This window comes from Balearica regulorum, chromosome 1, assembly GCF_011004875.1.
Source record: "Balearica regulorum gibbericeps isolate bBalReg1 chromosome 1, bBalReg1.pri, whole genome shotgun sequence".
NCBI lineage: Eukaryota > Metazoa > Chordata > Aves > Gruiformes > Gruidae > Balearica > Balearica regulorum.
This window is the reverse complement of record NC_046184.1, coordinates 160325887-160349762: the sequence shown is the minus strand read 5'-3', so window position 1 is coordinate 160349762 and position 23876 is coordinate 160325887. Positions and strand designations below refer to the sequence as shown.

Here is a 23876-nt window from a genome sequence, read left to right as displayed (position 1 = left end):
AGTTCTGTGGTCTCTAAAGAGCGTGTAGAATAAGCTTGGTTTATGTTGTTTGTTATTAAAAGCAGTGAGCACTTTCTTTGAAATGTTATGAGATCTGGAAAGCCTGTGTGCCTGGCTGAGCTGTGTATTCACAGGCATGTTTTTCACAAGTATGAGTGTAAATAATGGTGGTGTTATTACAGTAAAGGAGGTAAAAACCTTAGGATCATAAATTTGCATGACATGATGGTAAATACTTAGTTTGCTCTAGAATGATTAGAGTTTTAAGGTGTAATTTTTATTGATGATTTTTGGTAAAGTTTTGGGCCCTGAGAACCGTAAAAATCCACAGTTCCTACTGATAAAAATTAACTCAAAAGCCAGTAATAATACAGCTGTCATTGATTGAACATGGAAGGTTGAAGGAAGATGAATGCTTTCTGATTCAAGAGCTTTCAAGCTTGTTAAAATTAGATTAGATGCTTTCTTTAAAATGCTGCAAATCCTGTTTTGAGAAGAAAACAGGTTTTTGCCTTTGATGGTTTACAGCAAGATCGGAGGTCCGTCTCTCTGTTTAGTTCAGTGAATGTTAGAGCTCGTGCCTGTTGCTTTTCCATGAGGCACTTAAAAATCTTTGATTAGCTGAATCCTTATTTTTCCCCTTTCCTGCTAAAAAGCTCACCTGGACCCACTAACAAAAGTTCATAAGCTTGGCAGTGTTTCACCTATCCAGCCCTTTCCTGATTTCTGTGTGTGCACATGCATAGATTTTTTTAAGAAATCTCGATAGTCAAAATTAATTTTTAAAATTGAAAATGCTGGGGACTTCATTCTCATTTTTGTCATTTGTTTAATACCGTTTAAAGAGAAACATTTTTTTGTTTCATTGTATGCCCTGTTTTGTCAGCATGTACCTCTCTGGGAGAAAAAGCCTTTTCAATGTTCTGTCTATCCTCAAAGCATGGTGTATCTTCTTTTCCTTGCATTGTTTGGAGCACTGTCTCAATGTCCTTTTACTGCAGAAATACCTATTTGTATTGGGAGTACCTAATTCCTCTTATTACAGTGATCCTGTCTCATAGAGCAGTCCTCACTTCAGAATTGGAGAAAAATCCCACCAGGTTGCGAGTCTCAAGTTGAGAAACCACACTGTGTTGAGGAGCAGAAGAGTGGAGGGACAGGGGAAGAAGGTCTGTTTTCCAGGGCATTTGGGCTCCATTGATCGGATTGCTCTTCATTTCCTAATGAAGGCTACACCCAACGATGATCAAGTCTGCCTGCTGTAGCTCGTAAGCAGGATCACTGCAGTCTTGGGGAGATGTCTTGTTGAAATAGACAGTATCTGTGGCAAAAGCTTACATGGGGGCTGAACGTTTTCAGTTCCATTGTAGCACTGTCTTATGTTGGTTTGGAGACAAACAAACAAAAGCAAACCAAACCTAATCCTGGGTACAGCAGGGAATCCTATAGGTTGCTCTATTTCTGTCTGGAAAGATCAAGGCCAGACAAAGGACCGATGCCCAGTGACCTTGTATTCTTCCCATGCTGTAATGTTCACTCTTTGTTCTCAAGATGCAAGTACACCCTGATGTAGGCCAACAGCAGTTACTGTCTGATTTCACACTCACCGCTGTCTAATACTGCGGTATACCAATAAAGCATGGACCTTTACCAACTGGAGAGGTTGCTGGCTACTAAACCAACACCAAGCTTGATGAGACTATAAGCATGTCAAGCCATTTAACTGTGTATGCATGGAATTAATTTTTTTTATTATTTTTAGTTTTATCTGTACTGAAGGCTTTTACTCATTCTAACTGGTATTTTGCTGTAAAACTGTCACTGGTTTAATTGTTCTGTCCATTTGCTGGCTGATGCTTTGTCCTAAATATGAGGAAATTGGTTCATTGAGAAGGTGCACCATTCTCCCAAATCCCTGCCACCCCTGCCACAGGCACACATTTTGAAGCTGTGAAGTCAAAGCTAACCTTTCTCCCTGTCGTGTTCCTCCTCAAGCCAGGTGGAGTTATTGATTATGTGGGACATGGGATCTCTTCCTGAGTTATTATTTCCTGTTCCTCCTCAAATTCTTTGGCACTGCTTTCAGGGATGTTTGTACATACATTTATGGCTGATGTATAACTACTTTTCAAGATCTTTAACAAACTGTATCCAGCACTCTAACTTGTTTTGTTTAACGGTGAAGTGCAGCTTGATTAACTGGCCCCCCTCAAGCTTTCGTGGAGGTCAGTGGGATTTTGTTCTTGCATTGAGAGATCAGAGCAGAATCTCCATCCCGTAACTCTGTTAGTTCCGCAGCACAGCTGTGCCTGGTTTACAGCTGGGCAGAGAAGGGATGGACGCCCTTATTAAACTCTTCTCCAGTCTAAGGTACTTCAGTCATTGGTGAAGTGCATATGAAAATTCCTGCCACTTCATCGGGTGCTATCTGTCCCCCATGTCATTTTGTGCTATGCATCTTTCTCTGACCAAAACTTTTGGGTAGAAGTTAGAGGTATGCAACCACTATGACTATGGAAAATTGAGCTAGACCTAACTGTGTGGCCACAACAGCAGCAGCTCTGTCAGATACTTTATTAAAGAGCCTTCCTAAGTGGTACGCTCATTAATGCAGAGGACAAAGGGGCAACAGCTTGGGTTTCATCTACCAGACTGGAGTTTAGAAAATGCTCATCTGCCCTTAAAGCAGAGTAACTGGGATCTGGATGTGACAAGCTTCCCCTGACTACAGAGCAGGCTATGGAGCAGGCCTAAGAGAGAATAAGCCCTGCAACATTCCAGATATTGAGAAAGGTGCTTTTCTGGCTCTTAACACTTCTTAACTTCTAACCTATAAACCTTGAGAACAGTTGAGTTAGTGAGCACTGTAGCTGTACATGAAGTTTTCCAGCAGAATTTCAGTTGCCTTCAGTAATGGTTGGTGTTTCCTCTCAGTTTCCATTATTGAGTCATTTTCACTTCTTGGTACTCCACAGAGGAGGGACATACCCAGGAGCATCTTAACGCTGCTGTAACTTCCTCGCTGTTAAAACACAGTGTGTAGGGATGGGAACTGTTTCTTCTGAAGCAGGTGCAGAACACTAAACCGCCTGAGTTTGTTACTCAGCAGTTTCAGGAGAAAAGGAATAGAGGAGGCTTATCTTCAGGATACACTGAGTCCCATTTGTCTTCCTCACAAAGAAGGGAGCCCTCCCATGTTAGGTTAAAGTCTCTGACCAGGGATCTCAAATCATCTTAGCCATGTTTTAAAGCGGTATAGCTTAGCCAGCCCAAGGGTCTGTAGGTGCCTACCTCCGCACCAGTCCCTATAGGTTAACATCTGTGCGTGACAGCAGCCTAGAGTAAAGCAGATGCTGCTGGTGGGATGGATCATGGCTGGCCCCTCTCTGGCTGGGCACCCCAGCTTGCCAGCATTCCCATGCATTCCCACCACCAAATTGCAGCAAGCAGCTGTGATGTGTGTTTTGACAGAGGTAGAGCTATTAAGTATTTGATTTTAGCCACTGGCTTCATTTTACTTAGCGCATGGAACATGTATGTTGATGGGGAGTGATTTGAGACACATGTAAAGCAAGGACCCATATTTTCATGTCCAGTGGCCGTGCAAAATGCCATTGTCATTTTCTAGATTTTTTTCAAGTTCACTTTCAGTCAAGGTTTACTTCTTCTGTCACCTTTCCTGCTGCAGCACCTTTCCCCAATGTCTGGAGAGTAAACTAGCTCAGTGGAACTAAGAACCACTCCAAGTATTTTGGCATTGATGGGCCAATCTAGCATACCATAGTGAAGTGCATTCTCATTGTTTGCTGCTGTCATCCACCACTGGTTGTTTCTCTCCTTAAACCCAAGCTCAGAAAAGAATTGAAGCACACACTTACTTCCTACCCACTCCACCAAGGATATAATTTTAATATGTGTTTAAGCAATCCTTAGATAAACATCCTTTTGTACTTGTCTCTCGGTTTGTGTATTTATAGTTGGCTGCATTATATTTGAAAGATGGCCCAAGTCTGAATTTAAATAAAAATCACGTGGAAGTACGAGCAAAGCCAATTCCATGTTACCAGCCACAAACCTTTTAGGCCTCCAATGTGCTGTGCAGCACCACTTGATATCTGGCAACTGATGGACTAATAATTGCCTGTCAATCAATGAATCTTTTAGGTTAAAATGTGAGGAATTTCCATACCTTTTAAATAAGATTGGTCTTCTCCCTTCTGCTTCTGTTTATATTCTGCAGTATGTAGTTGGTGAGTAGAGCCTGTATGAATATAGTCTTCTGTGGCAGGAGGTCAGACAAAACACTGAGAAAAGACTATTGGGTTAATGCAGGTTATTTGTTCCTCACCTCCATGAAAAAGAGAAAGTTACTTCGCAGCACAGCCGCAACCCATCGGCATGACCCATGTCCCGATTGATTGGCGATGGGGGAGAGAAGACATTCCATTTTCATTTCTTCATGACTTACTGACTTTCTCACAGCAGAACGGGTTTGTTTCCCACCTTTACCAGAACAACATTCAATGTGTTGATCTTTATGGCTGTGTTAGTTGTAATTAGGCCCCAGAATGTGCTAATGTAACAGCATTTTGAGGCCCTTTAGTAATCTAGCCACTTTCTTACACCTAGCTTTAATTTTCACTTGTTCAGCATATTGGCGAATGGGGTCTGACTGAGCTCTTGCTTGTAGGTGGTGGTGGTTGGAATTGGTCACTGCTCATGTCCACATTGATACCAAAAAGGAAGATGTAGCATTTCAGCTTGCTGCAAAATAACTTTGAATATCAGTGATGTATTGGTGTACTTTTCCCAAGTCGTGTCTTTCAAGTGTAGGTTAGGAAGTCTTTTTAATTCATTGTCCATTTGATACTTTATAGTTTGAAATACTTGAGTTGTACTGATAAAAATTCCAGTACATCAGAAGTTAGATCTAGGATTATAAATAGGTAGGTAGATATGTCAATATATCTATATCTATCTATCACAGATAGGTGCTATTTACTTCTAGACTATAATGCCTGTGAACTTCTCACAGAGGTGCAAATCATTTATTTGCTGTCATATGACAGGCATAGTGCCAGAATTTCTTTGTTTCCACATTTGAGGTGATATCACTTTTTCTTATGTCTTTTGTAATGTAGACTTAAGTACTTTTAACCTTACAACCTTGCTATTAATCTGTTTCACTATTTCTCGATGATGAATTCCATTTCTTTTGAAAACACTGTATACAGTTGTGTGCTAGTGTCAATAAAATTGACATTTGTGTAACAAGCTGTGGCATTTTCTCAAATTTCACTGAACATTGATTTAGTGTGAAACTGTTGGTAAATCCTTTCTTGCTAGCTGTAATAATACAGACCTTTATTTCAGGCAAATACTGCTATGACTTTGATTTATAATAGGCTACATAACTGTCATGATTACGTAAAGTGATAACTGTATTGCTTTTTTCCTTCTCTTTTCAAAGGAATGACATATAAACATGAACTGGTTTGGAATTGGAAAACATTCATGTTCTAGCAATAAATCTTCAGTTCTTCCAGAAAATAAATAGGTTTTACTACTGGCCTAATTATATTTATTGGTGCCTCTGTTTACTGGAGTATGTCAGCTGTGTTGTAGCAACAGGAACAATTACCTATCATAATCTAGGGAGGACATAAACACGATAGAAAAAATGTATTTGACCTTAATTATATATGGTAATGTATGTGTTTTACATTTACTCCTAGATAGCCTATTAGCTGTGGTAATCAAGAGCTTGTGACTTTTTTTCTTGATGGATTTTAATGTATGATGCCAAAACGATACAGACTGTAAATGTTCATCCACATGACAGATGCATCTTCTAAAACAGGTTTAGATTTTCAGAGGTTTGGAGGAGGGTATAACTGGGAGAACACTGGGCATTTTTGGCAAACTCTTTCCTTTGTGCAGTCAGTAGTCTGGCTGCCTCCCAGAAGACAAAATGCTAATTGCAGTAATATTTCATGTAGTGCGTATGAATCCATGGAAGTGTAATTAATTGTCTAATTCTTTAGTATTTTTAATCCAAAATTAAAAGGGACTTTATATCTGTGAAAATCTAAAGTTGTCATGCTTTCTGCATTAAAAGTATTGCTTTTCTTATGTAAATGTATTGCTAGCATTTCCATCCCAAACAATCAGAGGAGCATGGAAAGACCTACAAGGTATAATATACATACTTGTGTTGTGTGTAGAAATTGGGGAACTAGTAGTTTTCTCCCTGTATGTTAGATCTGACTGGTCTTAGCAGCAACACTGCTGTAGAAAGTCATCGTTTCTTTTTCTCTAGACTTCCACTAGATAAATTTGTTCTAACTTGTGTCCTATAGCTCCCTATGAAGTACTGATTTGAGTTGTTGAAGTTCTACTTTGCTAGAAAGAATGGCACTCCTAGGGTGACGCCTTTATTGTTGTATTTATTGTTTTTCATAGAGTGGATTACAATGGTGAAAAATTTAGTATTAATATGATGTTTAGCAGTAAATATTGCAGCTCAGGCATATATGCCTTGATCCCTTCCCTACAGAGACACTAATTTCAGCCAGTTTCATCAGCTGAAAGAGCACTCCAGTCCCTTGGTTAATGCAAGTGGATGTGGTTCCTCTGACTTCAAGTCCATTTGGACTAGTTTGAGGACCCTGATGGCTGTGTCTTGTAGTGTAATATCACAAGCTGCAACTTAAGGTTGTAACTCTTTTTGGTACTCTCTAGATACAGCCTGTCCTAACTGATTTCTCTTTTACCATTTTTTTAGCAGGTTCTCTGACTGGCAGCCCTCACCTTTCAGAGCTTTCCATCAATTCCCAAGGAGGACCATCGGTGGCAAATATGTCTTTATCTCCAAACTTGAGCCCTGATGCCAAGCAGTCATCTCCCTTGATCAGCCCTTTGCTGAATGACCCATCATGCATCAGGACTGACGATGAGGAAGAGGTCAAAAGAAAGGTAAGGCAGAGGCAGTTGGCCTTGTCTTTCATCTCCGTGTTGTGACTCCTGCTGTTTGTCAAAGTGACTGATACCTAGACCCCCTGCAGCTTCCTCATCATAGATCCACACAGATAACTTGAGTTGGGTCACTTGGTACCTGCTGTCCTCAGTCAGCGTGTGTCCAAGAGCATCCCTGTGCTCCTGAGGCCAAACTCAAGTTTGGAGCGGGTCAGGCCAGAACTACAGAAGGAAAAGGAACAGCATTGAGCCTGTGCAGAAATGTCCAACCCAGGCTCTCCAGTCTGTCCCTCCTGGGAGCACCACTGGGAGCATTTGGTTGTGGGAGTAGAAAATGCTCTCTGAGCCACAGCCTGCAGCGTTCAGCTGGGAGTGTTTGGCTCAGCCCCGTCACTGCAGGAAAGCCATAAGGGAGCATCACATCCAAAACTGCTTTTTGAAGATAGAAGCGATTCTGTCTGAGCCAGGGTGTTCTGGGTGCCTGCTGGCTCATCCCTCCTGTGCTGCAGAGCCCGAGGGGGTTGCTCTTGTCCTTCTGTCGCCTGCTTTTTTTCCTGAGCTTGGAGCATCTCAGGAGGGAGAAAGTAGGAACTCAGATGGTTTTGCTGGAAAGTGGGAGCGTGTGTAAGGAAGAACTCTTTTCCCACTGTGCACAGTTAGCAAGAGGTGTGAGAGAACTTTGAGAAGAAAAGCCAAGAATCAGTTAATAGACTCAGAATTCTGTCAGTCCAAGTTAGAGCAGCCAGTGACTGCGGTATATACCAGCTGATGATGGTTCCTATGGGGTTGTATACTGACTAGGAAATGCCCACACAGTCTCCCCTTGCATCCCTTTCTAGTGCAGCCTCTGCATTGCTCATCTTCAGGGAGGAAGTGTAGAAGCAAAAGATTTATGGATATTTTGCTCTTCCTTTGTGCTTCCTGAGCAACACAGAGCAAGATCAGTTAAGATCCTTTGGCTCTTCAGAATTAAGAGGTCAATACCACTTTTGCCTCTTGGATAACACAGGAGGATTTGGGTTTTTTTTTCCTGAAATTCGAAATTTGTAGCTTACCTAAAATTCTTCCCCTCTCCCACTGTTAGGTTGTCCAGCCACACTGGGAAAATCTTGCAGGGTTTTTTTTTTTTTTTTTGAGAGTATTTTTACTGTGGATTTTTACCTTGACAATGAAACTTAAATAATCAGACACTGATTTTTGTCATTTTGTCAAATTTTACATTTGTCAAATTTGATTCAAATGCTTATCTAGCATTTCTAGGATTTCTTTGTGAACTTCAGAATATGTCCTGCTCCAGATGTGTGGAATAAGCTGAAAGGAACATCAACACCCCAAAGCTGGCAGAAAAAAAGTCTCTCAAGAACCCATAGAAAGTACTTGTTCTCTTGTGTTTGCAAGGAAGGATTGTTTTCAGGGCTTCGAACACTCAAGCATGAATCACAATAACCACAAGCAAGGGTCACTAGTTTGTAACTCGCTTGATGATTATTGCCTGCAGTTTTTTCCTACAGAAACCAGCTCCATAAAAGTAGATGAAAACCTAACGTGTTTGTAATTTGCAGAGATTCCCGACTGAGAAAGCTTACTTCATTGCTAAAGAAGTAGCTACCACAGAACGAACATACCTGAAGGACCTTGAAGTCATCACATCGGTATGTTTACTTGAGCATTACTCATCAAACATGTGAAGCTCTAGTCAGCGGTGGTATTTTATCTGCTCCATTTAACATCTTAGCTGTTCCATGCTACTTGTATATTCTGCACTGTAGGTATTCTCTGCAGTGCACAGGAGTACAGCTCTAGGGAGGAAATAACACAAAAAGCAGAAAGTAGAGATTTGCGCTGTGGTTAGTAACATGCACTATGAAACTATATCAGGTTGAGGAACTTGGGACACAGTTCAGTTATTTTTTCTTGCTCTCATAGTTTGTGGTTGTAATTGCTAAAAATGCCTGTGGGTTTTCAATGACTTCTCTTAAAACTGAAGTAGCTCCCTAAGGGGACATATAAATGTTTTCTCCTGGATTAAATGCCCTCCATTTAACATGAAATACTGTGGAGTACCTATTTGAATGATTCTGATTTTTCAGTAAGTGAAACTTTCTGTTTAATGACTCATTAATCTGTAGCATCTGATCAAAGTGTGTTAAAGTCACCAAGGCAAATACGTGCCTTCTTTGCACACACACCAACAGTCTTGTTTAATTTCCAAGAGTAACATGCGCAAGATTTGGCCTTAAATAACAATTGTCTGTAAAAGGTCACTGGATCCAAAACCTTTCCTGGCATTTCAGCAGGGCTGCCAGCTCCAGACCTTCCAACTCTTTAATCTCGCAGTGTGTGAAACTCAGTGTGTGAGGTGCATTGCCACCTCCTGCCTTGAGTGTTGTGGTAAGGAGGACATGCTGCAGGGAAGAGTCTGTTGGTACCAGCCAGGAACCAGGGAGAGACACCTTCTCCCTAGCTTCTCCTGTGTTCCAAGAGCCCGCATTGCAGATGCAGTTGATCTGACGCCAGCTCAGACATAGCAGCATGGTTGTTACAGGCAGCAAGATAACTGTGGCTCCTCTGCCTACTTACCCTGGCTTTCTGGGAAGCCAGGCCCACAAGGGAAGAAGCCAGGTTCTGTGGGACAGTGGTCATTGCTGCCGTCTCAACAGCAGATACACTGGTTTCATCTTCTATTTCACCCAGTGGCTGCAGAAACACCCATTTCCCACCCTGGCCTTTATTCTTGTGGCAGGCAAGTTTGAATTTGCCGTGTCACCAACTGGCTCTAAACCAGGCCCGTCAGCTGTGCCCCCACAGTTGTCTGGCCCAGCAGGCCACTGAGAGTGAACAAGTAGCCAGCATCACTGGAAAAGGTAGAAGGAACGAGTGTCATGTATGAATTTTGAGACTTGTTAGGTGTGCTATTCTTCAACCTTAGCTCTGCTCAGTGCAGAGGTAAAGAGGGCGAGAAGGAGGCTTGGGAGGGATCTCTCTTTATCCCAGGTCTGGGTCAGCTCCAGCTGATGCAGTTTCAATCAAGACTGCTGTAACAGCCTTCTGTGGTCCCAGCAGCCTTCTAGGCACTGCTGGAAGTGAACCATAGATAGCTGGAACCCCTCAGGGCAGTGAGGAGGGAGTAGCATTATCATGTTGAAGAGAATAGTCTGTGCCACCTTGCCAAGCCCTTGGTCCTACGACTTTACATTACCCGTAGGTCTATTAGGATGAAATAAAGAGAATATGGAGCAAAACTGAGCGAAAGCCTGTTGCAGTCTTAACAGTGTTTGGTGCTGACCCTCCTATTTTCTGCTACTAGTTTCTTGTCTTGGAAGTGCCAAGTACTGCCCTTCTACTTGTTCACTTTGCAAAGTACGTGATGTTCTCTCTCTGCACACAGCAACATGGGCTTGAGTGCTTACTGTACCAACTCCTGTCAAGGGATTTCAGACAGAACTCAGCAAAAGAAAATGCAGAGCATATTTTTTGTTTTTACTGGAATGTTTGCAAGTTTTGCAAGTATTACAATACTCTTCCTCTTGCACCTACAGCATTTGCATATTCGGTTTGTATTGACCAACCAGTTTGGGCTTGAAAAGAATTTTCAGGATTTGATCAGTGATGGCAAAGGGGAAGATGGTTTCTTTTTTAACTATGCAGGGCCTGACTGCTGATAAGAGCACCATTTCAGCATGTGGGAGTGTCAGGGGTAGCCTGGGTTGTATTCCTAATGCCAGCTAAATAAGGTCCTTACTGAGTTAGGTGTATTTGGGTTGGGTGTATAAAGATCTATGATCATACCTGCTGCATTCCACCCCCCGATAATTTTGCTTCTTTTTTCTTTGTAGTGGTTTCAGAGTGCAGTGAGTAAAGAGGATTGCATGCCCGACACACTGAAAAATCTCATTTTCTCCAACTTTGAACCTTTGCACAAATTTCACACTGGTTTTCTCAAGGAAATTGAGCAGAGACTTGCTCTGTGGTAAGATTATTGTTTGTTATTTAGCTGTGTTATTTTATGCAGTTTAGCATTTTTGCGTTCCCTTTTTTGCTAACTCTTTGTGATGTACTGTAGTGATTCATTTCTGAAACTCAGAGATGTTGGTTATTAACAGACTGGGTATATTGAATCATGCTTTGTTCATGTTTACTCGACAAACTCTGTTGTTTGGATATCTCAGGTACGGGCATATGTAAATGAGATCATAATTCTGGATGAAGCTTTCTCTTGCCAAGTATCAGTGTTTCTATATGGCAGCTCTTCTGAAAAATATGTTGCAAGGAAGGCTTATCAGTAATAAAGAGGGAGCAGCAAAGGACCAAGTCCTGTTTCTGTCAAATAGGTGTAGGCTGGGGGGGCATTTCAGAGACCAGCTTCCCACTCTGCAGCACTGCAGCTTTGACACACTAAGGGTCTACAGTGCACTCTATGAATTGATGGATTGTTGGAAGAGGACACTGGGCTTAAAAATTCTGTCCTTAACGTAATAGTGACAGAAAAACATGGCATTTTTGTGAAATAGCTGTGAAGTGAGTAATTCTTCCCTGGCAGGACTCAACTCAGTTTATTTGACCACTGATATCTGAGCAAAGGCAGCACACAGAAGCCCTCTGCTTGTCCTGATTAGACCTGTCTGGGCTAGATTGTCTTGCTCTGTGTTGGCATTTTTTGGTTGTTTATCTTCCATACTGGGAACCCAGCTTTTCTTTCTTGGTTAGTAAAGTGACAATGGAAAATCATGTGAGAGCACAGCAGGCAGACCTGATGAGTGCTAATCAGTTTAATGCCTCTTTAATTAATCAAAACAAAAGCAAAACACAATCTTAGAGTGTGTGAATTTAGCTCTTGTGATGTGATGAGCAAGGTCATGGAATGAGAGCACAACACATTGCAGACTAGTGCTATCCAAACCCACCCTGCACAGTTCCAGAATTAGTGGGTATTTTCTGGGGAGAGGGGAATGTGATACTGCCTCTTAGAGCTGACGTCCTCACCCAGGACTCTGCGGTTGATGTAACCTTGAGATAAGGTTACTCCTAAGGCATGTGCCGCACAGCAACTCTGCCCGTATCTCTCTTGTTTCATTGGGCTGCTACTGTTTTAATCCAGTCAGGATTCTTACTGGTGTTAATTGCTTTCCAGTAAGGAACATTTATTGCAGGTACTCCAAGAAGGCTCTTTGTAATGTTATAAAATAATGATTGTTTCTCCAACCATGGTGTAGGATTAACAGTAGTTAGGGTTAATCCCCAACTACTTGAGGTTAAGGGTGCATGGTGAGAAAAGGAAAATATATAGTTAGTAAGGGGCCAAGTTCTACTGTCTATCAGACCAGTCTAATCTAGCAAGCTTGCTGGGTGCTGATTCCTGGGGCACATGTGGAAATAGAGATTCCCTCTATATCCTCCTGGTTGCTGGTGGCGTTACAGGTGGTTGCCAACCTCCTGTTTAGGTGTGATGCTGCAATAACAGCCTGCTGTGGAAAGGTGCAGTTGGAGCAAGTGGGGGGAGGTATACCAAAAGAAGGAAAGAATATTTAGGTTTTCCATGGTTTTATTTTCTTTCTTTTCAGTTAGCTTCTTTAAGAGCTGAGTAAGCCTTTTGTTTGCCAGCTTCTCCTTGTGTCCTAAGGCTATGGTTTCACAGAGCAGTAAGCCTCGGTTTAAGGCTCTTAATACCACATTTAAACTGCAGTTGTCCTAAGATATCAAGTGCTGATCTGCTATGAAGTTACTTTGCAATCCAAATCTGTTCAAAAATATTCTGCTGAGGTAACTTTGTCCCAGCTGGGCACCTCATTCTGACTTTGTCAGCTCAGCTATTGCATGTCCTTCTGCAGTTAGCATAAAGCCACTGGGAATTCTCTGTTGGCTGCTCTGATTCACTTGACAGAAAAGCAGTCACGTTCCTGCCCCTGGTCTGCATCCAGTTTGCAACCAACAGCATGGGTTTACTTAACGTAATACCACTGTTGTAGATGATGTTTGTTTTTCAAGTTCTGGAAGGTTTGAATATGTGCCTTAGGAAGGGAGGCAGATTTGATGGCAGGTGTTATTTTGGAGGTGTTGGTGTTTTTATATAATGCCACAGATGCTGAGATAAGCTGCAAGCAATAAACTCTATCCTATAGAGATTACCGTTTAATTAAACAGTGATTGACAAAAATAAACAGCCCCTCAGCATGCAGAAGAAGAAGCCGGTGGCAATGTGGTAGGGAATTTCTTCAGCGGTGTGGTCAAGGTCACTTAGCTCAGTGTCCGTGCTGCCATGATCGTACCTCTGTCTTTGGCCCCGGGTGGTTTTAAGCCAGTGGGCTTCGGCTGTGTTCACCACCGCAATGCAGAGCGCTGCCCAGCCTCTACGCAAGCTGTGTGGCATCTCGAGGGCCTGGCTGAGCCGGTGGCACTGCTGCAGGCAGGTGTGGGCAGGATTCAAGGCAACTCATTTGAATCTGACTTTTCTGTGTCAGCTCTTTTACATTTCCAAGCAGGTGGAGCGGGGAGGAAGGTGGAGACGTAAGCACGGTCTGCATTAGTCAGAGGATGGCGTGTCCTATGAAAAAAGGGCCTTTAAATGAAAGGGTTGTGGACTTCATCAAGCTACTGGAAGCCCCCTGCTACCCAGGTGTGTTGTAGGAGCTTGTCTGAGAGGAAGAGCCTCCCACAACCAGTCATCTGTGTTGCCCTAGTGAATGGGATGCTGGGTTTTGTGAATTTAAAGTGCAGTTCAGCTTGCTCGCTCTGCCTAGACATCAGCGCATCTGTCTAAGGTTTGTTTCAAACCTTCATGCTGCATGTTGGAAGCTCTATGGGAGGCCATTCTCTGGTCTCTTAGGACTTGGATCACATTGAAGCTGATGCTCTGCAAAAGAGCTGTGAGGAGAGCAAGGCCAGGGGAGGATCGCGTGTAACGATTGTCAAATGGCTCTGTGCTTTTAATTTAAAACATCTATAGACTTTTAGTATTGGGCTCAAAGAAGCTCAGGTTGTGCACATTATTAAAAGCATTTCTGGCTTGCTCAAAGGCTTCTGAACAGTTTGATCTGCCATCAGAGGCAGGCTGTTTGCTACTGAACATCTTAAGGGCTGGTATCCTTTTGACCCAGTTATAGATTCTGGCAGGTCTGATTTGTTTCTTTACACAATTTGCCCATTTTTCTCAAGTACTGCATTTCCTAAGAGCAGCACATCTCAGTGTCTAGTGCACAGTGACAAAGTTTTTAACAAGATGTGAATTGATGCTGACACCAGTAGTCAACTGCAGAATATAGGAAGTTGCTGCATTTTTCACAGGCCGGGTTTCTTTCTGGCCATGAAACTGAGCAGATTCCTGGTGGTTTTATCGCACAACATCCTAAGATCAGTCATACCACGCTCTGGGTGATGTTTTCTGCCCTGCCTGTGCTGTTGCAGGGCCAGTGAAGCAGCCCGTGAATCCCTTCGGTTGCCCCGATTGTGCTGCGCCCTCTGTTCATGAGACTGACCACATTCCTGGGACCAAGGGAAAATACCCCTCTGCGGTTTGAGGAGGAGGAGGATGACCTTTGGTGGATGCAGGCAGGCAGGCGTGGGGTCTGCCCTCTCGCGCAAGGGAGGAGGAGGGAAAAGAGATGGGAGAGGGAACACTGCATGTCAGGTTGTCCTATTAGCAAGTGCCAGGAGAGCTGTGTCCGGCACCCAGGCATCCAGGTCCTGGTCCTGGCTACCAGGACTCATCCAGGTTGCTCCTCAGCAAGGCTTTGGGTGCAAGGCCAGGAGTTCCCAACCTTTTTTGCTGGGAGGAAGTACAGGATGCGTATCTCAGTGACATGAAGCTGGCTCCTGTTTCCCAGGGCCTGAGAGATTTTATAGCAAGGAGGAAGAGGTGCAGGCAGTGCAGGCGGAGTGTGACGTGCTCCGTTAACATATGGCCAGTTGAATCCAAGAAGTGAATTAGGTTTTGCTCCTTCATTTAAGCTGTTTAATAGGATATTCATTTGGGGCACAGGCACCGTTTTCCAGCCAAAAATATTGAGCTCATCTTCCCACACCCCTTCAGATGTTTGTATTACAAGTTTCCAAACATTTCTGTAAATCCTGATGGAAGGTGGCAAATGGAGAACTCTTAAATTTTGCCCCCTTGGTCGACTGCTAAGCACTGCGGAGAGCAATGCTAGGGCAAGCCAGGATAGCCTTTTCTGTCCTACAAAGCCCTATCAGGTAGCGTGAATCTGCGTTTTGGGCCTTATCCATGTGCTAGGAAGAAAAAGTGTTACTTATTTTCCAGAAATGGAGGCAGACTTACCCTCTCTGGGGGAAGCCAGTAATTTGACTCCCAGTTCACAGGCACTTCTGAGGAAAGCTGCTACTCTGTACTACCAGATGTGGCTGAGAAATGTGCGGCTGGTAATTTGCAAAAAAAAGCTGTTAGATCTTAGCATATGAAAGGAGAAGGCTCCATCAGGATTCATGAAAGCCAGTTTGAAAACCTATAATAAAAAGCACTCAGGGAGGTGTAGGAAGATGAGCTAAATGTTGATTTATTAACCATTTTTTGTTTGGGAAGTAGTACTTGTGGTCAGGAAGAACAGCCTAATAAACAGTTTATATAAACAAGGCAACAATCCTTATCTGCTCTCTCAAACGCGTGAGTGCTGACTATTCAGCTGGTTCTTGTGCACCTAGCGAAGAGGGATTTGAGAGCATCTTTGTCCTATGAATAGAAATGAAGTATACATTGTAGTATAAACCTCAGAGTTAGGTAGCATGGATTCCTGAGACAAAGACATTGAGAGGGGCCCGGTGCCAGTGCATTACACTCACTTTTGAGAGGACGGTTTGCATTGCTGAAGTCACTTTTGGGTATTTCTGGGGATTTAGAGCCATGCTACACCCAAATGAATTTGAAATGTTGGGAGAGCAATGGCTTGTCCAGGATCCATTAGTCACACCCAGAGCCACATTACATCCATCTCTGCAGCTCTCCCAGGCGGGATGCACCCAGGATTGCCTCTGAGGAGGTGCCACGGCAAGGTATGAAATGTTGTTGTGTTTTCAGTATATTTCCATGCGATGGTGTTACTTGCTCCAATCTCTTACTTCTTAAAAGCATTACTGACGCGTGCTTGCTGTAGATTGGGTTTCTCTCACAACAGGGATAGCCAGCTCAAAGTCTTTAAATGTGTGCACGCTCCCCAAAGGCTTGATGGGACTCTGAGAAGCTCTGGTGGCTTCAGCAGTACATTTTTTAGGCTCTGAGCAGCGTTTTGTACACCACTTACTGCTGAAAGGACAGCTGCAGCAACAGCTGGAATGGGCAGGGCGCTGTGTAATAGCAGGGTGTGAGCAAGGAAGAGGGTGTTTTGCTTTTATCGACTTTTCCAGTTACAAAATGTTCCTTTTATTGAAAAGACAATTATAATGGGGGATGTTTAAGGTATTTTTTCATATTAAAACTTCAGTTAATAATACTCTTTAAAAGTCAAAAGTATCTTCAGTGTTCAAAGACCAGCTATGGTATCAAGGAGGCAAATCTGTTCCTGAGCATGTAACAGAAGGTCACACACTGTAAATGTAACTTGCTGCAATTGATTATTTTTTTTTCTGCAATTGAAGGCTGCAATCAAAGTTTTTTATGTTCACCTGGGGAAAAAGAAAAATCTCTGTTGAGATGTCTTTTTCTCTTTCTTTGCCTTCCCACCATCCCCATCAAATTCTGTTCCTTCTACTACCATGCCTGGATGATTGAAGATAGTATGGGCTGACTGGAGATGTCTTTCCATTCATTTTTCAATGATGTATACTGAGAATTTTATGTAATTTGAAAATCCAACATAGCTGCTTGCGTAGTCCCTGTAAGTCGAGCTGGTGGCCATTTTTAGTAATATATAAGGTAGTGTCTGAGTTTCTTATCGGGTATAAAAGTCTACCTCTTCCTCTTTGTTTGCAGTTGTACACTTTCATTACTGTAAAAATTAAGGGACTGTTTGGAGAAAAATGAGAAAAAAGCTAATTATAGAATAATATCTCCACTATTCTTAGAATCGTAGAATCTCCGCTATTCAGCATGATTTTCAGCGGCTTTCGATGTCCCCACGCAATGTCAGTGGAGTGATGGCACATTATGTGTGGGGAAAGCAGCTCCTACATGTTCTATGGAGCTGGGGGGTCATAAATCAGCTCCTGATGAAATTTTCTAAGAACCTAGTCCCTGAGCTCTGTCACTGGCAGATAGATACCATGTTCAAACAGTGACCCGTGAAAACAAGGAGTAAGAAGAACAATTTAGGCATCGATGCACAACAAATGAACAGCTTCTTCCCCCCCCCCAGCAAGCTGAGTGGTTTTATTCAAAACATACACCGCAGGGAGATCTCTCTTCTCTGCTGCTGTGCTTTGGGCTGTTGAAGCAGTAAGACACTATCTGATGGATCAGGCGTTTGGTTTTTATTTTAATATTCTGTGTATTTGGATGCTCTTTCCTTGAGGTTTCTTTTCTTCCTGTTTAATTGGGGTTTGCATGTTGAGGAGCTGGGGAAGAGGGCAGTGTGGTGTTGGGGTTGCTGTGGAGTCCTGTCAGAGAGCTGGGGTGGAGTGGAGGATGGGGTTCAGGAGGCGGATGTGAAGCCATCGTGTTCCCCTATGCCTGGCATTCCCTGCCCCTCTGCTCCACATCACAGTCTGCACACATGCGCATCATCCCCAGTGGGAAAATTATCTCTGTTGTGAGAGGCAGCATTTGCATGGAAATAGAGCCAAAGCAGGGAGAACGGCTGGAAGAAGGAGCAATACCCGGCCATCACATTTCTGGATTATCTTAGGGTTTTATTTCTTCCAGCAGTACACATCTGCCTGCAGCATAGGTTATCTCTGTTGGCCTGGGCTGAGGGCTCTGGTACGATTCAGCCCTTCACTGTTCAGCCAGCAGAGAGGCTACTGCTTTTGGGAAACCCCTTTCTCTCCCTCTTTGTCACTCTGCCAAGATGCAGAGTAAGATCTGAAAGCCCTCAAACTGTTTAAAAAAAGCCTCGGACCAGTCTGTGGCCAAAGACAATGAAGGGGAATGTTTCTGACGCTTCGCGTGTCACTGATGTGACGAGATGCTGTGCAAGCAGTCAGGCCTGGCTGTGCTGAAGAGGGGCCAGAGGGTGAACTTTTAGGAAATATGGACCTGACTGTTCAATGAACAACAGTACTAAATATTAGCTGAAGTTCCCGAAGTCAGTGGAAGCACTCACTATGACTTTGGTAGGCTTGGGGTGAGCCTTCGAGTAGCTAGCTGGTAGGTAAGAAATTTGCAACAAGTATTCCAGCCAACCTTTATGTAGCCTTGAGATCAGAAAAGCAATTTCTATTTAGAAATAGCAGTCTGTAATGATGTGCTTAATATTTATCTTGGCAGTAAACCGTAAAGGTACCAAACTGCTGAAGTCCATTAGATTAACTCAGATGTAGAGACATAAAAAAGGATCCAGGCAATGCCACAGAGTTAGAGAATAGCACATAAAGCAAGAATTCTTCTAGAGATAATTACCAAATACCACGTCGTTACTGGCAGCAGCACAAATTCATCTGGCTTTGACATTTCTGGGATTGTGCGCAGCGGCGCAGCGTGTACCATTTGGGATGGGATACTGCACGCTGGCTGCACGGATGGAGGGTGACTTTCCCTTGCTTCCTGCCAGTGCGGTACTACTGCCTTGGACTTCAAATGGTTGTGGTTTTCAGCGGGGGCACTTTGATGTGCACCGCTTTGAGCAGAGCTTTAGTGGCTGGAAAGTTTTATTTACAACCTCTGAGAGGAAATCTTAGTGGGGACAGCTGCTGGATGGATAGGACATGGGGGAAGGGAAAGGCAGGGGACAGCACGGGGGGGGATGACTTGACAGACAGGCTTCCTGGAGAGAGAAATTGGACTTTTATCCAGTGCAAATAACTGTAGTGTGGAGACTGTAGTCTTGTAACATCCATACATACCTCTGCTCTTCTTTGCAATATAGACCATTTCTTGGGCATGTTTTGACTACAGCAGTGTTTATATAATGTCATGCTTTTGCAAGACTGGCGATGCTAATTAAAGTTACCATTGACACCACCCAACTTCCTACCCTGGTGTAACCTTTGGATTCAGAAAAAACCTTGTTGAGAACTGTATTTTTCTTGCTTGAATAGGCATGTGAGTGCCTGGAAGACTTAACACAATAGAAAATAATTAAAGACAGCCTATGAAACTGGATAGTGTTCAAATTAAGATGGAACAATCCCTTGTTTATCAGATGAGTGTCTTTGTTGAAGGATAAAATAGGAGATGTTACTGTGTAGTATTCATAAGCTGTGCCCTCCACATTTCCCAGTTAGAAAAGCATGCAGAGAGTTTATCCAGCATGAACATAACCATGTTTAACTTCACCAAACAAAATATATTTGAATATGCATCTATTCATGTAATAGTATGGATTTTTTAAAAAAAAATAAATCTGTGTGTCTTACCAGTGAAAGTGTATTCCTAACAACAGCTGTCCCCCCTGTGATTTCGTGAGTGTGGGACCTCTCTGGCTAAATTGTTGGTACTAAGGAATGGAGAGATTTACCACCTGGTTGTCCACTTACCCCTTCACTGCACACAGAATTTTCTTAAAAGCGTGAACTACTGCAAGTGGGTGAAAACCAATATATCCAGTTAGTGATAACACAAAACAGAGGTCCTGTTATCCTTGGGCTCATTTAGAGCTTGATTATATTTCTATCCTCTTCCAAGGCAGTGCATTTCTTTGGCTGAATTGCAGTTGCTCACATCAGGACTGGATCTGTCTCTCAATACTCAGATGTGGGAGTTGAACTGAATTTTAAAAATTGAGGACAGCATGTAAAAAGCCACGCTGTGGGAAACTTGGATGCAGTATTAAAAATTGGAAAGGGGAGGGGGACAGGCTTCTCCTCACACTCCCCTAGTGATTTTCTTTTCAAAACCTAACTTGGTTGGAACAGATCTGTAACAGTTAGGTTCTTATATTCATGATTTTTCCTCCTGTGTTGTCTAAAAGATGTGTTTGGATTCAGTCAGTGTGTGGTATCCCTGCCTGTCTTGCACATGGGTTTAGAAGCAGGAGTATCTTTTTCGTCAGGAGCTGGGTTTCTCCCAAGTGGAGCACCCACCCAAGTGCAGCTGGGTGGGTGGGAGGGAGCAGTTTGCATTTTTAATACCAAAAGTGACACACTGAAAGAAAATTCCTGCCAGTATGTAACACTTATGAGTCAAACCCAGATGCTGGACGGATTATTTTTTTGTGTCCCACTGTCCCTTGCACAAGCACAAAGCTTTTCGGAAGAAGACCACCTGCGAGTACTGTGCCGAGGTGCAATCCTTGTTTCTGAACAGAATTATCCTTCTGCTCTAAGCCCACATATTGTCATGAGATTTTGATGTCTTCCTTTTTCTCAAACCATTTCCAGCCTTCTCTGGTGTGTTTAAAACACTAGCAATTTTCTTCAAAAGTCTAATCCTTCTGTTAAGTGCCTGCCCTCTCTGTTGATAGGAGTGCGAGCCAGGCTGGGTGAAAGGGTGTACTGTACCTGGGAATTACATGTCCGTCTGGAAGATTCCTTGCATGGTCTCGAGCGAAGGAGCATGGGGGGTCAGGATTTTAAAAGAAATAAGCTATTGAGTTCCTTTCTGTGCTTATAAGTGATTATGCGGTTTTATTGCATGACTGAAGTCTGTGATATTTCTGTTGCTGACAGGGAAGGCCGCTCTAATGCTCACATTAAAGGAGATTACCAAAGAATTGGGGATGTTATGCTAAAGAACATTCAGAGTATGAAGGTAGGAATGATCCTATAACTATTAAGCTTTGACACGGATTAACATTAGCGTGCTTTTCATTTTTGTGTGATGTTGCCTCTTGTGCTGGTTTTTGCCAATTGTAATCAAGGCTTAGGCTATAAAAGTTTCCTCTGATGAAGTAGCAAGTGTTTGGTGAGCCCTGAGATTTCAGAATTGCAAGCTGATTTTAAATTGTCTAGCCCCTTTCCTGAGTCCACTCTCCACATATAGGAACAATGAACACAAAAGTTTGGGAACATTTCATTTCCAGTTCTTTTTTCTTTCAAATAAGAAGACAAAACATCAGAATTTGTGTGACTGAAGAGACTGTTCAAAAGCTGAATGTGCCTACTTGTGCATGCAAATTTAAGTGCTAAGATATTGCAGAAGTAGTGACCATAACCTGGATATTGATTTGATTTGGGAAACTTATACTTATGCACTATGGTGCCAAGTTAGATGAAAGGTTTTTGAATAAATGTGAATAATTTCCTTTAATCCTTTTAAAGCTAAAAGCAAAAATATGCATATGAAGAGTAAGTCTAGGTGTCACGTTCAGCAGACTTTGCATCTGTGCTTAGTCTGGCCAGGGTAGTATTTTTTGATGCTCTGTGTTACCGAACAAACAGTGTGGAAGGCAGGTGTGGGAGCCTGGGAAAACCCTGCGGATTTTTACAGTATGGATGGATAACACACGGCTCACCTTATTAATGTAGCTATGCATCCAGGTCAATGTGTGGCAAAACATGGCTCTGCACCTTCGGCATGTGAATCTCAAAGTGCTTTTGAAACCATCTGATAAATCTTTCCTCAGTGATTGCCACTTCGGCATTCTGCAGTTAGTAAATGGAGCAGCCTTGAGTCCTTGACTGGAGGAAAGGGCAGTTTAATCTCTACAGCTCTCCTGAGAGGTTAGTTAGCGCTGGGCTTATCTTTCAGAAGGACGGAGAGAGATGAAGAGAGGTTAAGTGACGCGCAAATGATTATACAGCAAATCATAAAAAGGGAATGTAGAAATGTTGATTTACAATCCCCTACCCAGACAGCTCTGTCACCAATACACTGCTCTTTTTGCAGTGTACTTGGCAGGAACTGCTTTTTCCCCTCAAGACACAATTCAGAGGCATTGGAAGAAGCGCAGGGGGGACTTTCCTACCTCCATCCCTGCTGTCATGAAGTATGCACCTTTGCACAAACAGTTTTTTGGAATTTCAGCTTCTGACAGGCTCTGCTTCTGCCCTTGGTACCTTGCAACATTAAATTGTCTGTCCTTCACTGTCTGCAGGCCCTTCTGTGACACTAGTTTAATGAGAGCCTACAATCCTCACTGTAACTTAGACCTGTCAGTGGGCTTTCACCTTTGCCATTCTCCTTTTCCATTAGAGGATTTTGTTTTGAGAACCACCATTGCCGATAAGCACAGATGGGTGGAGGAAAGAGGCAAAACCCAATTTGACTTTAAGAACTGTACAGGAAACAATGAAGTTAGTTAAAACTCCACATATTTATCATGAGACCTGTTAAAAGACCAGAAAACTGACACTCCTTGTTTAATTAACATAGGAAAGAAGTTAAGAGCAAGTAATTAATGGGCAGCCTCTGTAGTAGTCCAGAGGGTCTGCTGTGTCATTGCTTGAGTAACAGGCTTGTAAAACGAATGTGCAGTGTATGGGAGGAAGCAGCTTGGCTGTAGGGAAGGTGTATTTCTGGTAAGGATGTCACAAATCACAGGAGAGGGGGAGCTGATTGGAAATGTGTCAAAAAGCAGGAGCTTTAGAATAAGCCAAAGTGTTTTCTCAAGTCCATTCAACATATGCATTCAATTTCTTTTTTGTTGCTGGTTAATATTCTACCAGGTACTGGGCGACTTGTTTTTGCTGCTCAGAGAAGCTCTGCGCATCCTGAAGAACCAGTTTACCTTTTGCAAAACACAAATGAAGCCTCTGTGTTAGTTGTTCCAAAAAGTACTGCTAAGTTGTTTTAAATGGATCTTGTGAATGTCTGTGATATTGAGACCTTGACTAGGTTATGTATTTCATGCAAACCTCATTCACTTGCTGGCGCCTAACTCCCCTCTTGCCAGTGGGATCATCTTAGAGACTGCACTAATCCAGGGATGAACCACTCTAACATACCCAGTTCTGTCAGACAACTCCTCTATTTTTGAGGAGAGATGCAGCTTTTCATTAATAATAGGGGAGCAGAAGCTAGAAGTCCAGTTGCCTGCATCTCAGTTCCCCAAAAGCACCTAAGGGAAGTAGGGCAACTAAATCCCTTATCCTCCTAGAAAATCCTATTTTGTTTCCTAGCTCTGCCGTCACATTGTCTAGCTCTCTCCCTCTTGCACCTGCACTTGCATGAGCTATGTTCATGTCATCTCCTTGCCTTTGGATTTCTCACTAATACGAGACTTAGTTCTGTTTACTCATGTACTCTTATTTTACAGGGAACGCGGGGGTGTGTACTTCAAACGAGTAATGCCATTTTTCCTTTTCAAGTGAATCTCAGAACCGTTGTTTTGCGCAGTGATTTTGTTTGCAAAATCCCAACTGCTGTGCTAGTTGGATTTTTTTATTGGAATAGGTTTGGCCTGAGTCATGTCTCACAGTGATAGCTAATAGCTCTACCACATGCTCTTTTCTTTGTGCCTGTAAGCAACTGACAATTCACCTGTGGAAGCACAATGAGATTTTAACGGAGTTGGAGAACGGGATCAAGAACTCTCGCAAGCTGGAGACCTTTTGCAGGGATTTCGAGCTACAGAAGGTCTGCTACTTGCCTCTCAATACCTTCCTTCTCAGACCATTACACAGGCTTATGCACTACAAGCAGATAATGGAGAGGCTTTGCAAACACTACCCACCAAGTCACATAGACTTCAGGGATTCGAGAGGTAAGTAAGAGAAAAGACACCAATTCCTGGAGCTGGGGAATGGCATTCAAATCCTTCAGAGGTGCATAGCTGGACAAAAAAAATAATATTTTTTTAAAGCCTACACTGAAAAAGGATTGAGTTGTAAAACCCAGCACTCAGAAGACCATAAATGGTCAAATTAAGGTTGCTTTTGTATCCACGTTACGCCACAGTCTGGACAAGTGCTTGGAAGAGAAG

The 23876-nt window shown here is 42.9% G+C and overlaps 1 protein-coding gene across 4 annotated transcripts in view; it reads left to right on the top strand.

The window, feature by feature from the left end:
* The window catches only part of FARP1 (FERM, ARH/RhoGEF and pleckstrin domain protein 1), a 217516-nt gene that overhangs the window by 177734 nt on the left and 15906 nt on the right, over positions 1 to 23876 (top strand). For 2 of the 4 annotated variants that reach the window (XM_075741088.1, XM_075741067.1), the window contains exons 14-18: positions 6788 to 6975; positions 8538 to 8627; positions 10812 to 10945; positions 20683 to 20764; positions 23420 to 23657. In XM_075741088.1, the coding sequence (XP_075597203.1) occupies positions 6788 to 6975; positions 8538 to 8627; positions 10812 to 10945; positions 20683 to 20764; positions 23420 to 23657 (732 nt within the window). Of the gene's footprint in view, positions 1 to 6784; positions 6976 to 8537; positions 8628 to 10811; positions 10946 to 20682; positions 20765 to 23419; positions 23658 to 23876 lie in introns of all 4 variants that reach the window. The other 2 variants (XM_075741077.1, XM_075741058.1) reach the window with 1 other exon arrangement.